The 17092-nt window shown below is 41.3% G+C and overlaps 2 protein-coding genes across 4 annotated transcripts; both read left to right on the top strand.

The window, feature by feature from the left end:
* The first annotated feature begins 1448 nt into the window (after positions 1-1448).
* laptm4a (lysosomal protein transmembrane 4 alpha) lies at positions 1449-9343 on the top strand. The gene is made up of 7 exons (XM_047574040.1): positions 1449-1685; positions 3659-3779; positions 5382-5458; positions 6850-6972; positions 7494-7589; positions 7781-7879; positions 8385-9343. Exons 1-7 carry the CDS (start codon positions 1557-1559, stop codon positions 8457-8459), a joined length of 720 nt encoding a protein of 239 aa, XP_047429996.1. The 5' UTR covers positions 1449-1556; the 3' UTR covers positions 8460-9343.
* Positions 9344-11110: 1767 nt separating this feature from the next.
* On the top strand, positions 11111-16694 carry matn3a (matrilin 3a). Of its 3 annotated transcripts, none has more exons than XM_047574248.1 (6): positions 11111-11467; positions 13849-14424; positions 15404-15529; positions 15926-16024; positions 16118-16192; positions 16293-16694. In XM_047574248.1, the coding sequence occupies exons 1-5, from the start codon at positions 11290-11292 to the stop codon at positions 16171-16173; spliced, it is 1035 nt and encodes a 344-aa protein (XP_047430204.1). In that variant the 5' UTR covers positions 11111-11289; the 3' UTR covers positions 16174-16192; positions 16293-16694. The 3 variants fall into 3 exon arrangements, with proteins under 3 accessions (XP_047430204.1, XP_047430206.1, XP_047430205.1); XM_047574249.1 differs by lacking the exon at positions 11111-11467 and adding an exon at positions 12555-12885; XM_047574250.1 differs by lacking the exon at positions 15404-15529.
* Positions 16695-17092: the final 398 nt, after the last annotated feature.

The following is a 17092-nucleotide window of genomic DNA, read 5'->3' as shown; positions in this document are numbered from 1 at the left end:
TGTAGTCACCTATCCTTAACTAATATATGAGATATATGAAGTGGGAAAAAAAACAAACAAACAAAAAAAAAAAACAGAACACTGATCAGTGACTGAATTTTATTTTGAAACATAAACCTGGCTTTAACATGACAAATCCACTCTGGGGTGTATATGATTTGATTTACACATTTTATCATTTGATTGAGTTAATTATCAAGACGTACTTTTCAACTGTTTTAAAGTGGCAGCTCTTGTTGCATCCATGCACACGTTCATGTAGCATTAAAAAACAAAAATGACCCACCTTTAAACAATGCAGGCAAAAAAGGTTTTAGCTCTACTCATCCAAAAAACTGGTCAGACGGCTTCTCTGAACGTGACGTCTCAGGTGGGGAAAGCCAAAAGACAGTTTATGGTGAAGTGACTCCAGTGAGATGTTTCAGTTTCCTGATGTCGCCGTTGTGAATGTTGTCACACTGGCTTACAGGAACGTCTGAACTCAACAAGCTAACTGCATCAGATGGTTTGAAACCCTGGCTTTGGCCCTGGTGTAACTTAACATCTTTGTTATATGAGCTATGATGATAGAAAGGCTCATTCAAGGGTGTATACGAAGGTAAATGACAGGGATGAAGTAATGACAGGCGGCTGCTATAACACAACACATAATGTCACCTATATAAATATATGTCAATATATTTTTGTATTCCATAATTGTTAATAAAGTAACTTTGCAACAATTTCAATCTGTGTTTATGTTTTGTGAAATTAAAGAAGGTAGCATCTATTTAATCAGAATGAAAACCAAAATACGTTACTTATCCTTTAAGGAAATTGTTTTCTTGCTGCTGATCCCATAAAGTTACATTTTCAAGGTAAAAAAAAGTGAAATACAAATAGAATAAAGTAATATAAGAAGAAAATATAAAGAATAAAAATAAGATGTATGATGCTTTACATTTATGTGCAGGCCATTGCACATGGTGTGAACCATATATAGTTCAGTGTAGTAGTTTGGATGATTTTTTATTTTGTAAACTGCACCATTAGACTTAGACAGACTTTATTTGCCATTTAGATTTACATCAAAATAAAATTTTTGGTGCAATGGCTCAGAGCACAGCAGGAATACTGAGCGAGTAAGTAATATAATAGCCTAAAGTAATGACAACATTTTTTTTCATTTGTTTTAGTGCAAAGTATAATTAAATTAGGTGAATGTTTGCATAATAAACTAACCTTCAGACGATCCTTGCTGTCTGCTATTAGTCTTGGGTCTCAGTATTGTGTTCTGTCGACTTCTCTTGTTAAAACAGTGGACAAATAAGGAATATAAGTTGTTTTCACGTACAAACTCACGCTCTGGACCAGATTTAACTCTCTTGCGGCCCGCGGCCATCGATTTAAACTCCTGTCAATCAAACGTCTAGTCCCCGCCTGTTCCGTTACGTCATCGCGTTTGTTTTTATTACGCACGTCCTCCTCGCTGGAGTTTTGGTGGTCGTTCCTCCGTGTTCGTTTTGAGTGTTGATGCTGACAGGATTTTTCTCGTCCCCGATCAGCTAGCTCTCCTGATGTTTCTTCCTACTCTCGTGGAGGACATGCATCAATTTAAGCCTAGTCGAGACAGACTGTACACCACCAGGTGTTGCGGATGTTGCCATGTCCGGACGGGGACCATCATCCTCGGGACGTGGTACATGGTAAGATGGTTCTGGATGGTGGCGGTTAGCCATAGCAGGCTAGCGTTTGCTAGCTAGCGCTGTTTGTCAGTCGTGTTAAGTTGACAGTAGGTAATATATTACAGAAAGAATGTCACCCAGACTGCGTTAATGTGCTTTGAGATTGTGTTATAATTGTTGCTTTGAACTGGACGATTAGCTATGTGTTATTTTATTTTTTATTTTTTTTCAAACAGCCGTTACTTGTCGCGCTAATGCTAGGGTTAGCAATAGCTTGCTATCTTGTTGCGTTTGGCTAACATAAGACATAAGAGACATAAGTTTATTTATCCCACGGATGAGAAATTGAGAAATTCCCTTTTCCCAGTAGCGCGGAAGTAAGTAAGAATATGTACAAAAACAATATCGAATTTGAAAGAATATACAAAAAAATAGCGGTTCCGTGTGGAATGAGAATTGAAACCGCTAACAATTAGTAATATAATGAAATTGTTAAGATTATAAAGTTTAGATAGTGAGGTAGTACAAAAAAGAAAAAAAGCTTATTTCTGCTACAAATAAATCTCGAAGCTATGTGAAGGCGAGAGTTATTGAAAGTTGGAGTGAAGGACAAGCTTAAGTGTTGAGCGTATGTTTGGATAACGGTAGTCAAATCATAGTGTGACATCGGAATTGAAACCGGTTCACATGCTACTGGTGGCATGTAATATATCTTGGTCGATGTTAATAAAAATAAAAAAAAATAAAAATACCCAAACTGTTGAAAGACATTTAAATAATGTAAGGCATGCAAATATTCCTAATGTTGTTCCTGAAGCCTCCAGCGTTAAATTACTAGTTAATAATCCCCTTTCCCTTCATCACGTAACCGATGTAACACGTTTCGGGTGCATTTCTAAATCTTCATTTTTTTTTTTCTACAGCTGGATGGTATTTCACATATTAAAATCAAAACAAATTTCTGCATTAAGTTTTATCTACTAAAAGAAAATAAACAGTGTAACATAGACTATATGTTCAAATAATAGCTATTAGTTAAATAAATGTAAATTGTAATTATAGATGACTTAATTAGGTGGAATAAAGGGCATTTTTTTGGTTCTTTTTAAAATAATTTCTTCAGTAGTCAGGATGTGAATGGACACTACTACACCTACAGTGAAGTAGGTGAAGTCCACTACATATATGTGCAGTGTCAACCCAATTTTGCATTTTTTAAAAAGTATTTAAACGATTCTTTTCTGTTTCCTTTTAAAGTTGCCTCTGCTTTAACAAGTTGATGGTGTGTTTACTTGGCCTGCAACAGGTTTTCATCTTGCAATATTTACCTTCAGCGTGCCTAAATAATCAGGGTTCAATTGGCAAAATTTTCTTTTTTATTCCCAATTCTTCTATAATTTGTGTGAATATACATGTATATCCTGCAAAAACACGAGTGGTCTGTCTCTTCTCTAGTTCAGTCCAGCATAAGTGTTGCTGCATTTGCAATGTTCTTGCAGAGTATTTGACATTGACCCTATTTTCTAAGCAAACTCTACCACCTTTTTTTATGACTATTATCAGTCCTCTTTATTTTATAGTGTTAAAGTCTTTTGTAGTTTGTATGTCAGATAAACTTCAGATCACAGCCGCTTTACAACCATGGAGACCGTTCACTTTCTTTTAATGTGGTTTCAGTTTATTATCATTTCCATTTCATAGCGTTCATAACAGCTTTTTTGTCCTCAACAATGTGCTGTAACTAAGGAATGCAGTGCCTCACAGTCTGCGAGTGTTGGAGTGTCCTTGAATGATTTGCCCTCACAACTTCATTCTGACACCACGATAACGTGACTAAAAAGATGATAAATTACCATCTAACGTTTCTGTAAGTCGTCGTTCACACAATACTGGCAAGACACTAAAGCTCCGTGATGTAGGGATGTAAACACTAATTGTATGTGTGTCTCAAGGCTATTTTTAAAGCTTATTTTTTCCTGCTTTCCTCCACTCAGGTGGTCAACCTGTTGATGGGAATCCTGCTGACTGTAGCTGTGACCCACCCAGAGAACGTACCCACTATCGATTTGCAGTATGAGGTCATTGATCATTACTTTGCCTCCGACAGGATGTCCGGTGAGCAGTGCAACCTGTATAAGTTTAATAAAAGTCATTCCTTATTCTGTGATCTTCCCACTGACACATCGGCGATAAACACTCTCTCTATTGGATTAAGAAGAGTATCCCAGGCATTATTTTGTTATGAGAGTTTCAGTAACCCAGCTGTTGTTCGGTGGTTGAACATGTGATTCATCTTCCACAGGGAGGTCACACGCTCCCCACTGACTACGACACAAAACAACTCCTGACGACGACAGAACACTATTGACCTGTTTACGTGCTCTCATAAAAATGTATTTTTTTTTTGGGTGGTGCCACCGTTCCTTTGTGTTCCAGCTAAGGTTTATGTTTGTCCAAGTTGTTTGTATGTGCTCAAGCAGAGCTGGCAGGACTACCAGTGTGTGTTTTCTCTGTCTAGCTGGCCCCGAGGCTGTTTTGTTGGTTGGCTTGGTGAAGGCCTCCTCATTTTTCTTAAACAGTGACTCAGCCGGAGAGAGGACAGGAAATAACTGCTGTGGGTTGACCTTCCCACAGCATGCTAATGCCAGCATGCAGGGCAGAGGAGGGTGTCCAGCGCCTGCACGGACGACGTTGGCATTCACACGGGTGCAGTTGTCGTTACTCCAGACCATTTGTGCAGCTTCGTCAATCATTTTGTGCCACAATCCAGGCCACGTTAAAAAAAAAAAATTTACGTAACCGGTCGAAAGTACATGTGAAACTGGTGCCTGGCTTAAGGCACCAAGCTTAAGGCACCAAGCTTTAGGCACCAAGCTTTAGATGCATGTCTGTCTCAATGTATGAAAATAGTGATTTTTAAATGATATATATCGTATTTTGACAAGTTTAACTGATGGATTGGGTGCAGACAATTTCAAAACTGGTAGGAATTTTAACAGAAAACTTTCTTATCCAAAAACTTAGATTTTACTTGAGCTGAGACAAAATTTCTCTTTTCAGCTTTTCAACATCATTTATAACTGTAAAAACACTTCATAGAAATTGAGAAACATTTCACAGACGCATTGATACTAAGCATAATTGTTAGTTGCAGTCTTCCTGTCAAAATCCTATGACTGAAGACGTTGAATAAGAACTGAAATGCATAATATTTTCATCATGTCCAGAGTACAGGCTTATAAAGTCTCTTTTAAAGACCGTCTCTTTAGAGTCATATCGATTCACGCCCAGTTCTAGCTGAGCTGCCGAAAAACAGGTATTTGTCTGGACCGCGTGGCTGCAGTCGCTCCCTCGGCAGCGGCTCCGGCGCAACAGGCAGAAAAGCCGAAGAGCCGAGAGACCGAGCGACGGAGAGAAAATAGGATGCGGAGGCAGACCTTTTAATTATCCCATACTTGAGGTTTATTTAGTCGTCTCTGACATTACACAGACGAGATAGAGAGGCTTCATGCTCCCCAGAGCTGACATTTAATGGACTTCACTGGAGAGAAAGAGAGAGGCCCCGGGGACTCTTCACTGTATGCAAATTACCGCTGCTTCAAAGAGCACAGGAAAATATCTGTTCATTTACATGCGCCACACATTGACATATAAAGCGGGTGCTATACTAAAATTATAAATCAGTGTTTTGTTTTTGTTTTTTTTCTCCTCATACAGAAAATGCCTGCGTTGGATTCGCCATCTCTCTGCTGATGCTCACCATCAGCGCGATGATGGTGTACGGAGCCATTACTGTAAGTGTGTACTGTAAATATTCACCTTTTGACAGCGTGGACTATATTCTTAACCACCGTCACGGTTCCTTTTGCTGATGTGTAGGCCCAAAATAGACACTCACAAAAGAAGCAGCTTTGTTAAAGTTGTTTATTAATAGCAACGGAGTCGACGGATAAGTCAGACACACTGGTGTAGTGGGACTGTACCACACATTGTTGTCTGGGACTGTGTAAATAACAATGCGCAATAATGGGACACGTGCAATTCCAACCTGACACGAATGTATGACTCATTTTGGATGAGGTTGTATTTATTCAATTTAGTTTTACTTACTTTTTTTTTAGCTACTTTGTACACCGTGTAAAGAGTTATATAGTTATTATAGAGTTTGTACGTAGCACTGACGGGTCGAACTTGGCGTTTTCGTTGTTTCCACAACAATTACAATAAAGGCATTAATTCATTCATTCATTCTGTCGTCTTTACCTCCCAGCCTCGCTGCCTGACGGCATCAGGACTAACAGGTTTGATGGTATTTTGACGCTGCTACGCAGAGTCACTCCGCGGTTCAGGTGTGACTCTACAGGCTGGGTAAAGGCTGTGCAAGAGTTATGCTTTATCTGTGCAGTACATACCTCCAGTCAAATGTAGCGGAGTTCCAGTTCCAGTGTAGCGCGGCAAGTGTCCCCTCTAGAAAGAAAGAAAGAAAGAAAGCACCTGTAGAGTTTCTTGTGACCCAGGCGAAGGACCACTTTGCTGATTTTAAACCTCCTCTACACGTTTTGTCACTGACACGAGCTGATATACAAAGTTGTTACATATTTTGTCCCTGTTTCTAGAGGACAGACCACATCTGATGTCACAACCTGAGCAGACAGGAAATGTGTTTAACAAAAACACCAGAGGGCAGAGTTTTAACCTGAGAATGAATTAAATTCTCTAATTGCTCAATGATCGTTTCTATATACACTGTATATTTTATGTCCTAAATAATCTCTTTTCATCCCTACTTGGGGAAAAAAACGGTGCAGACGCTCGTGTTAATCAACTTTGTAAGTCACTGCCTCAGAGTGTAGTTCAACTTTTTATGCGTCCACTTTGTGTCACCACAGTTTTTGTGGAATATTAAGGCGACAACTTTCAGGGTTTTATTAAAATTCAATGGTCGTCACATGTCTGTTAGTCACGTCCCTTTGAAATCTAAACACTTCTCTTGCTGCTCAGGACACGAGTTCACCTTCAGCTGCAGGGCTGTAGGACCAAACCCACATGATTAACAATTAACCATTAACAAAGTTAATCTGAGACAAACTGTCCAGAGATCCGGTTCTAATCAGCATCGTGGTCCTTCCAAAGCCTCAAATGATCTCTTCAGCTGATTAATTTTGTCTTCATGTGTTCTCCTCAGCATCGTGACGGTTGGCTCATCCCGTTCTTCTGCTACCAGCTCTTTGACTTCGCTCTGAGCTGCCTGGTGGCCATCAGCTCCCTCACCTACCTGCCCCGGATCAGGGACTACTTGAACCAGCTGGTCAGTCCCAGCATCCGGTCCTGTTGTTGTTGTTGTTATTGTTGTTGTTGTTGTTGTTGTCTCCGTCGCCCTGCGCCCCTCCCTTGTTTGCTTTGCTACAAAGAGTCGTGATGACGCTCGACTTGGGCTGCACCTCAGGTCGCGCACAGGATAATAATAATAACCAATAATAGACGCTAATGATGTTTCAGCGCGATCAGTGACTAAATAAGTAGAACAATAGGAGGCAGGAAGCTGCATTTTGAACCATAAATAAGTGCTGCTATAAATACCTGCTGCTGCATCATTCCCACGTCCCACTGGAGATTATTAAGTTTGTTTCCTGTAGAGATAACGATGTCACTTTTTCATGACGTGTGACTGTAGGGAAAGCAGACATGTGTTAATGATGACAGCATTCATCTTAGAGGAGGGCACGCTGTGGGCGTCCTGGTCGATGCATCATAAATCCACTCGTGTGTTAATGCGTTTCCCAGCTGTGTCCAGTCTGTGAATTGAATGTCTGCTCTTTTCTCCCTCAGCCTGACTTCCCCTACAAGGACAACCTCCTGTCTCTGAACTCCAGCTGCCTGCTGCTCTTTGTGTTGGTCTTCTTTGCCTTCCTCATCGTCCTCAAGGTAAAACTATTAGTTACTCAGGGAAGTGTGTTTTATATGGTGTGTATATCATTTAGGCCACTCTCATTTTGTTTAAAGGAAAAATGTCCAGCATTTTGGCATATGTGGTTATTTAGAGTCTGGCATTAGTGGAAAAAGACACTGCTTTAGCTTCTGCCGTAACCTTTACGTGTCCTCTCTCTGATTTCCAGGCGTACCTGATCAACTGTGTGTGGAACTGCTACAAGTACATCAACAACAGGAACATGCCAGAGATCGCTGTTTACCCTGCTTTTGAGACCCCTCCCCAGGTATGAGACTTTTAATGAGCCGGCGCTGGTAATAGAAAGACATGCTGGCGCTGTTACAATGTGAAGCATGCAGTGGTGTTAAGCCAGTAGGTGGCGTACCGTTCCTCATGCACCACGAGCCTGTCGTGCTGAAGGGATAGTGTGTACATGTAAATAATACTTGATGATGTGCGAAACAAACAGTTGTTGTGAGCTAAATTTAGATGAAGAGCAAGAGATGTAATACGCAACTTATAGTTTCCGTCGTTATTGTTTTAAGTTGGTTAAAACTTAAGAATTTCTAGTATTTGGGTCACTTTTATGCCCGAGAAAGTAAAATAAACGCAACAAATATTCACATTAAAGAAACTAAAACCAGTTTGCTTCTGTCTTCTCACACTAAAATGTTCCCTAATACACAGTTTCCAGGTCTGGAAAAGTGTGGAAAATGAATCATGTCTCCTTTCATTGACTCTATTCAGTGACTCTAACTACTTTTCACTTTCTTCTTCTCCTTCTTCCTTAGTACATCCTGCCCACTTACGAGATGGCAATGAAGATGCCAGAGAAGGAGCCGCCGCCCCCTTACATGCCAGCCTAAGCACCAGCCCCCTTGTTGCCAAATCATGCCCCGCACATTCACACACAGCCGTCATATGCATTCCTACATCGCCTCACGAGCCCTTTCTGAACACCATTACGCCCTTAAGCCCCGGCCCCCACCCCCCACCCGACATACTGTGTACGTGTAAGGCCACTAGAAGACGTTTCTTTCAGCCCTTCCTGCCGTGTTCCCGAAGAGAGAGAGAATATGGAGCATCCTGGCGATGTGAGAGCAGAACGGTGGGACGTTGAGATCCGTGTGAAAATGAATGAATGAATGCAGTGTTCAAAAAAGCAAAAGAAGCTATCCCCTCCCTCGTTCCCCCCGTTGCCTTTTTTATGTCTTAGTTAAAGGGATATATGTGAAAATAAATAACTTGAAATGCTCTCATCGATCCAGCACCATCTTGTCAATAGACTGATATGTGAAGTATATTAAAAAAAAAACAAAAAAGAGAATGACAATCCACTTATTATAGCTCTTATTGTTGAATTGTGTTATGCTTTCCCCCTAATTATTAATAAGATTATTCCTTGTCAGTCTTGAATGGAGTCTGTAGCACTTTTTCGTCAGTTATTTATTTAGTTTCACTGTGGTTCAGTTCACCACCACCAGCACCACCCCAGGTGTTGCCACCGCTCCCTTGACGCCCCGCTGTGCACGCAAAGCTAGTCAATGATTTAACTTTTTCTTTTCAGCGTGAGAGAAAGCTTAAAAGCTCTCCTTCTTTCTCACCCGGCACCCGGAGCGAACAGCTAGTCTTGTGAGCATTAGTTTGTTGCATGCTTATCAGCGCTCCTCCCTTCCCATTACTTTAGTGGTATTATGATTTTAATCCTTGTGGAAATACATTTGACTTCAATAAACATTTCAGAACAGTTTGTATGTGCTTGTCATCCTTTGTTCACGTCAGATCGCGGGCTCTGCCCTGCCTCCACCAGTTGCAAAGGAATGTCGGTTTATACACGCTCTACTTGCTTTGGCTTCACCTTTGAGAAGCTGCTCTGCCGTATCCTAAAATGCTATTACTTTTTTTTTTTGTTTATTTTTTTAAGCTGACTAAAACTTGTTTGAGTTTTTGTTAACTAAAACTATCACATATAGAAATGACTAACATTAATAAGCATTTTCGTCCGAAAGATTAAGACTAAACAACGTTGGAATCAACATTATATCAACTGTCTAAAATGACAGAAACCATCCTTTAAAAAAATAATATTTGACATATATTTTAGTTTTACTGTGGCCCAAGTCCCATCCACTAATATGGAGGAGATGGAGCTTATGACCTATACTGCAGCCAGACACCAGGGGGAGCTGTACTTGCTTTGCTCTGGCTTCACTTCGGAAGGGAGACAAAAAGGCAAGGAAGAGATGAGTTTATGTTTTAAAGTATCAACAAAACCAAGTTGTGAATGAACGACTTTAATATTCATATTATTTGCCTGTGTGCCATATAACTGCGATTGTATTTTCCTAAGTGGGTTAAAGAGTTTTTTTTTTTTTTTGAGTTTCCAGGTTGAGATAGTCTCAGCAAAAGGAAAAATAAATGAACAAGTTGTCAATAACATAAATTAAAAAATAGTTTAGATTTGTTTTTTTAGTAATTTGAAGTGATCCTAATAAGTTTCTATTCAAGACGTTGTGTCCACCCAGCGGTCGGATAAGATTGTATCTGCTGAATCATTAACTGGGGTTAGATTTATTTTAGTTATGACACTTCAAGATCAGCAGGGGTCGCCATCCTCCTTAAAAAAATAAAAAATTTAAAAATAAATGTGGTTTTAGGTGACTGGCTGATCGTTGTCCTATTGAAATCCTTCCTGACTATGTAAGAAGAGATAATACAAATGACTTAAATTATGAAATCAACTTTGTCACCAGAATGTTTTATGCAGTCATATTTGCTTATGTTTTGTGTTTTATAATAACACGGCATTGTAATATTACTATATAATAATAATAAGGGAGAGGTTTCAAACAGGCCCACTGTGTTTTTTTTGCCTCTCCCTGCACTGTTTCATTATTGTTTTTCTATAATGATATGTATTTTTTTTAAATTGTGCAAAATAAAATAACTAAACTAAAAAAAACTCTGAAAGCATCAATATTGTGGCTCGTCTACTAAATGATCTCAGCATTATTTTTGCTAAAATACAGAGTTAAAGACAAAAATTGGAAGTTACATTGTAGTCTGCATACAAAGAATGTGAGGAAACTGGAAAAGTGTGAATTCTTCAAATACACACCTTTCATTCTGTAAAATATAATATCTTAAAAGACAAGGAAAGAAAAGAAGAAACATTAATGCGTAGTGTAATTCAGCCAACCTCATTGAAAAAAGTTTTTATATAAGTTTTACATTCAGGAGGAGGAGGAACCAGTGTATTTTGAGGCCTTAAAAAAGAAGACTGGGGAAAATAGCATGTAAAAATATAAAAATCATAGATGAAAAATGAATCTCTTCAGGTATAGTTGATAGATTCCAGCGAAATTCAAATGCATATTTCTATAATTGAATTGAATTTCCATAAGTGAAGTTGAAGTGAACCAGGAGCTTTTATTCTCATGGAGACAGAAGGAGGGAAAGGGGGGAAAACAGTCGTTTCATTCACCCTCCTCTTCACACCACGGCCCATAGAGTTCACCTCGTCCTGCAGGTCGAGTCCCACTTCTGGATTGGACGGACACTTTGACGTGTTTCACCGAGACCTCTTCATATGTGGGTGGCGGTCGGACCCCCGCGGAGAGAAGCAGGAGCGAGACCCTCAGAGACACAGAGGAGACGGAGAAACTCAGACCACCACAACTCACGCGTCCTGACACCATGAAGTCTTCCTTCTGCAGCTTGCTGTGCAGCGCTGCTCTGCTGCTGTCCGACGTCCTGGCCACGTACCACCAACACCACCACCTCAGCCCGGGGGACCCCCGGCTCATAGCTGCACAGAGCTATGCTCAGACCAGAAATAATGGAAGACCACCAACCAGGACCCTGAATCCAGCAAGTGAGTCTTCACTGATATCGCTCCTACTAGATTAGAAACACAGCAGTGTGAAAGCAACCTGGTGACTCGGTTATAGGAAGCTTTTGCTACATTGCAGAGAGAAATATTGTGCTTTTAAGACATAAATCCTTTCCTAAATATTTGCAGCTTTTTGCTATGTGAGAGGGAAAAAAAACTGTCTATTCATCTGATGTTAAACAGCGGCAAAAATGAATTATAGTGAAATAAATAGTGATATTTTTCAGAAATAGAAGCAGATCATTAAGAAGAGTGTGAAAAACTTAACTATCAAACTGTATATAAAGCTGAGCTTCACCTTAACCATGCATAAACAAATGTAATTATTATTGTAATTATATAACGTAGCTGCTCCATAACTCAAAAACATGCATAAAAAGGTTAAACATATAGAATGAGTGATTTTACTGATGACTTTACGCTATGATAGCACCATTTTAATATTTGTCAAAACTGACCTCATGTATTTAGCTCTGTTTCAAAGAGTTCATCATAATCACTGAGCTTGCGTTATATTTTTTTTTGCAAAAAGTACAATATTTCCCTCCCAGATGTTGTGAAGCAGAACTTTCCATCTAACTATCTAGCCACATTAAATTAGTTTACATGACATTTTAAGCTGGACTATTAAAAGTCTTGTAGCTATTTTACAATCTAACTGGATTTTACCTTTTTTTTTTTGTGCATGAAACCTCAAATCTGGACCGGGGCGTTTCACAAGCTCTTTACTGTTTAATCCCAGCTTGTTCGAAACAACCCAGGTGGCTGCACACATCACACTCATGCTTCCACTAATCATTTGTCTGTTGCTCTGGAAAAAAAAAAAAAAAAAAAAAATTGTTGATTGTTGTATTTTTCACTACAACTTAATGTCAGCTTACTCTACTTCCCTGTTTACCTTCCATCAAACCTACTAATGTTCTCTATCACTTTTCCTTTCTGGTGGCCCTGTAGTTCACAGAAGTGATTACACGTATAGAGGAGGGTATCACTACCACTACCAGCCACCAAGGATCCCTCCGCCGGTAGTGTATCGACCCCTCCCTCTATCTCCACCGGTGACTTACCACAGGCCCTCAGTCCCCATGCCGCCCTATCACCACAGATTCAAAGGGCCGGTGGTGCCACACATGCGTCACATATACAAAGGTCTGTCTCCGCCAGTAGCTCACCACCCCCATCACGGGGTCAAAGGGCCGTTCACTTACAGGGTGAAAGGTCCATGCCCGACAGAGTCAGGGCCGACGGTAGCGACAACGCCTGTGGTGCACCCCCCTACCGTCTTCCCGACTCCACCAGAGCCGACGGCGCTGCCGACTCTCCCGGCGACTGCAGCGGCGCCGGCGACGACCGCCGTGCCAGCGGTGGTGACCACAGCGGAGGCTCCTGTGACGCTACCGGTCAGTACCCAAAGCGGCTTCATCACCACCGTCAGTCCTGTGGAGACAGGTAGAATATTAGCAGCTAGGTTTGCTTCCCAACCCAACCCATGCTCCTCAATGCTTTCCAGGTCAGATCGGTTTGTTTAGAAGGGGTTTTCAGGGGGGCAGGGGTCTTCAAGGTCTTTCAGGCCAAGGACTCCCCCAAACTGATGGAGAGATTAAGTAGGGACCCCCTACTTACTATATGTGTTAATATTTGTATTAAACTTGGCCTAGTGCTATTTATAAATATACTAATACATTAAGCTATTCCTTATCCCCTTAAAAAAATATGTTGAATTTGTGTTAATGTGTATTTAAAGAAATTAAAATTTGTAGGGGGAAATTAAAAATATTCATAAAAAATGTCTAGTCAACCAAAGATTTTGCGACTCCCTGTTGAAGACATAAGGGAACCACTATCAAGCATTAAACAAATAAAACTGAGCTAAAACTTATCTCACATTTTACTTAAATAAAAAGTAAAGATGGCCTGAACTACAGAAATGTAGTGTGGTATATGCGTATGTGATTGGACGGGCAGGGGCCCTAACCTGAATCTGTCTCCGTGTTTAGATGTGATGTCACTTTTTTATCTTGTCTGCATCCTTTTCATTCAGGAAAACGCGATGAAAGGATACAGCATGTCATGTCGATGGACTGTTGAAACCCTGAAATGATGTACAGTATGTCGCGAAGCATACGCAATCATTTCACCACTGCACTGATGCACAACAGATTCATTTTGTTCCGGCGGGAACACGCAGCGTACGGCCTTAAGTGTTCTTTGTTCTGTCCTGAATGATTAACTATGTCACCGTCACTGGGATTGAACCAGCAACACGCTGTAATATTTCTGTACGCGTTTCTGTTTGAATGCTGAACTGTGTTTTTTTCCGTTGTGAATGGACTTAACCCTGCCATGGTTTGGTTGATCACCAGAGACAGACTCTCAGTGCAGGAGCCGTCCCCTGGACCTGGTCTTCATCATTGACAGCTCTCGCAGCGTGCGCCCTGGTGAGTTTGAGAAGGTCAAGATATTCCTGGCCAACATGGTCGACACGCTCGACGTGGGCTCGGACGCCACCAGAGTGGCGGTGGTCAACTACGCCAGCACGGTCAAAATCGAGTTCCTCCTCAAAGACCACTTCAGCAAACCCGACCTGAAGAAAGCCATCTCCCGGATCGAGCCCCTGGCGGCCGGCACCATGACGGGCCTCGCCATCAAGACCGCCATGAACGAAGCCTTCACCGAGCAGTCCGGGGCCCGGCCTCGCTCCAGGAAAATCTCCAAGGTGGGCATCATCGTGACGGACGGGAGGCCTCAGGACCAGGTCGAAGAGGTGTCTGCCGCGGCGAGGGCCACGGGCATCGAGATCTACGCCGTCGGCGTGGACCGCGCTGACATGACCTCCCTGCAGCAGATGGCCAGCATCCCTCTGGAGGACCACGTCTTCTATGTGGAGACCTACGGCGTCATCGAGAAGCTCACCTCCAAGTTCAGGGAGACCCTCTGCGGTAGGACACGGAGGGGCCTTCAAGAGCTTTTCCCACCATTAACCCCGGCTCTAGTTCCTCAGTAAGGGGCACCTACAGTCTGCAGTAGGGGAGGTGGGTTGTCTGGTGTTTGACGCGAATCATTCACTCTAAAATCCTGAGGAGAATTTTTTTTTAAAAACCCACCCCCACGTGGGCTGCAGATGTCGGCACTAGAGCCCGCTTGTAGCCGCCACTTTAAACCTGTGTAAAGTTTTAGAGCCACGCGGCCCTAAACTTTCAGCTTCTTTTTTTATAAAAGGTGATGATTTGTTTTGCAATCAAAGCATCCCCATTACATTTGAGTTTTTGTATTTTAAATGATTTAAATGTGCAGTAAAACCTCAGTTTTTCAACTCGGGAGCAGAAAATATTTAAATTATTATAATCGGATAAATGGAGATATAGTTATATTCCTAATCTGGAATGTGTTCATGCACAATTAATGAACCTTAAATGTTCTCAGTTAGGTCTGACCGTGGACAGCTGAGGTTCTGCTGTAAACTCTGTGTCTGATGTTTGTCTTGTTGTCCCCTCATTTGTGACATCCCGTGTCCATGTCCTGTGTGTAACTGTCTCAGTTAACTGTCGTACTTCAGGGGTTCTGTGATTTTACCTGTGTTGTCCAACGCACAGTCATTCACCAATGACCTTGGCTGAGATGTGGTGAAGGCGTTTGACCACACGTGGAAGCCACAAGTACAAGAAACCTTTGCAGCTGAAGCACACACCACCAGAAAAAAAAAACTCTTAAATTAGCTCAGAAATGGCAACATGTGAAGTAAAATAACCAATTTTACTTTGTCTTTTTGCAGTTTTTTGCAGCACATGCTCCGTTTAAAAGCGCAACCTTACCTATCACAAGCTGCCTACCTAGCCACCGCACTGTATGCTAGCACGTGAACCTGTGCCCATGCTGCTCACCTTGACAGCGCCATCCCTTAATCCCGGCTTATTCTAGGTCTGGACCCCTGTGCCATGGGACATGACTGCGAACACATTTGTGTCAACAGCAACGCCTCCTATTACTGCAAGTGCCGGAACGGTTATATCTTGAATGCGGACAAGAAAACATGTGCCCTGAAACGTAAGAGTATACCGTATGGATTCCAGCAGCTTTTTTGCTGTCATACTAACGCTGCTCAAGAGCTAAATGTGTAAAAATTTAAAAAGAAAAAAAGAAGAAGCAATGTGCAATTAATTTTTGGCTTCTGAGCAGGGCCTCACAACATCCCAACCAACGGGTGCCCACCTCCTGTTAATCACTGTAGCATTTGTTGGACAATTATCGGGTAATATTATAGAATTTATGTCTGTGGCAAATGGTAAATTAATACTTTTGCACAGTTTGTACTTTTTTTTTTTTAACCTGCCCGTTTGGGCCTAGTCTGAAAAGCCTAGTCTGTGTGTGCTTTCTCTCTCTCTCTCTCTCTCTATACATGATCTGTTAAGCTGATGTGAAATTTGCTTTGTCCCGGTGAAGAGGTGAAGGTGGAGGTGGTGGAGGACCCCTGTAAGTGCGAGGCCAGGCTGGCTTTCCAGAAGCAGACGCAGGCGGCCATCCAGCAGCTCACGGCCAAGCATATCCTTTGTGCCGTTTCACATGGTTTATTATAAACAGGCTGTTGTTTATTATCTAGCCACGAGTCATCCCGGTTTCCTTGACTGGTCCAACTGGCCGCCGTGTCTGGGAGAATAGAGCGTCTGGAGAACATGGTGGGCCGAGTGTGAACTCGACCGAAACGCAGCTGTAAGTGTCGACGGCCCGTTTCCACTGAATGATTGGTGGTAAAAAGCGCCCCGGCGGAGACCTCACACCGCTTGACCTGCTGTTTGTTTGCTCCCAGCAGATGAGGTCGGCTAGTTTCCTTCGCCCGGATTGCCCGCGACACTGACGTCCGCCCTCCCGTAGCTACTGTACAGGCTCCAAGCAGAGACGGAGCCGAGCTGTGATTCATGAACTCAGGACTGTTGAGCAAAAATATCTGCAAATACACTTTTATTATGATATTTTTTAAGAGCTGCAAATTCTACTTATGCTATGTCCTGGATTATATACATTTTTGTACAAAGATGGATACTGTATATAACAGTTTTTGTAGTAAAACGGCCTATTAATATTATTACTCTTTTAGTAGTAGTTTTAGAGTTTTTTTTTTAAAAAACATATTTTCTTTATAGTAACCTGTACGTTACCGTGTGTGTATCTAAGTCTGTATTGTATTTTAAGGTTAATAAATGTTCATCTTCTGAATGTCATGAGACGACACAATGTTTATTAAGATCTATAAATGCAATAAAATAATCACAAAGAAGAAGTCGGTTGTTGTAGTTTTATTGTCTCGCCACAACTTAAAGTTGTATGAGAATGGCAGACCCCCTGCCACCATTAAAAAAATTTAATTCATTTATTAGCTATTGGTTAACAATGTTTACTTCATTGCTATGAAAGAAATATAATGTTTCTAAATGCGCTTTTGATATTTGATCCTGTGATAAAACATATAAACGTGGATTTTTTGTATTTTTTTTTGTTATTTAAGACTGGTGTTGATTATAAATCCTTACAATTTAGGTCAACCCTATCAAAAATAATAATTGTCTTTAATATAAATGATTATTGTTAATAATAATAAAACTGGTACGGTGG

The sequence above is a fragment of the Mugil cephalus genome, chromosome 21 (genome assembly GCF_022458985.1).
Source record: "Mugil cephalus isolate CIBA_MC_2020 chromosome 21, CIBA_Mcephalus_1.1, whole genome shotgun sequence".
NCBI classification, from domain to species: Eukaryota; Metazoa; Chordata; class Actinopteri; order Mugiliformes; family Mugilidae; genus Mugil; species Mugil cephalus.
The sequence above is the reverse complement of the archived record's forward strand: the minus strand, read 5'-3'. Positions and strand labels throughout refer to the sequence as shown.

Bases quoted from the DNA above. Each gene is read 5' to 3' on its own strand.
- matn3a (XM_047574248.1), top strand. From the start codon at position 11,290: ATGAAGTCTTCCTTCTGCAGCTTGCTGTGCAGCGCTGCTCTGCTGCTG. The intron at 11,468-13,848 runs GTGAGTCTTCAC...GTTGATCACCAG, and splicing joins CAGGACCCTGAATCCAGCAA to AGACAGACTCTCAGTGCAGG. The intron at 16,025-16,117 runs ATATCCTTTGTG...GACTGGTCCAAC, and splicing joins CCAGCAGCTCACGGCCAAGC to TGGCCGCCGTGTCTGGGAGA.
- laptm4a (XM_047574040.1), top strand. From the start codon at position 1,557: ATGTTTCTTCCTACTCTCGTGGAGGACATGCATCAATTTAAGCCTAGT. The intron at 3,780-5,381 runs GTGAGCAGTGCA...CTCCTCATACAG, and splicing joins TGCCTCCGACAGGATGTCCG to AAAATGCCTGCGTTGGATTC. The intron at 5,459-6,849 runs GTAAGTGTGTAC...TGTTCTCCTCAG, and splicing joins TGGTGTACGGAGCCATTACT to CATCGTGACGGTTGGCTCAT.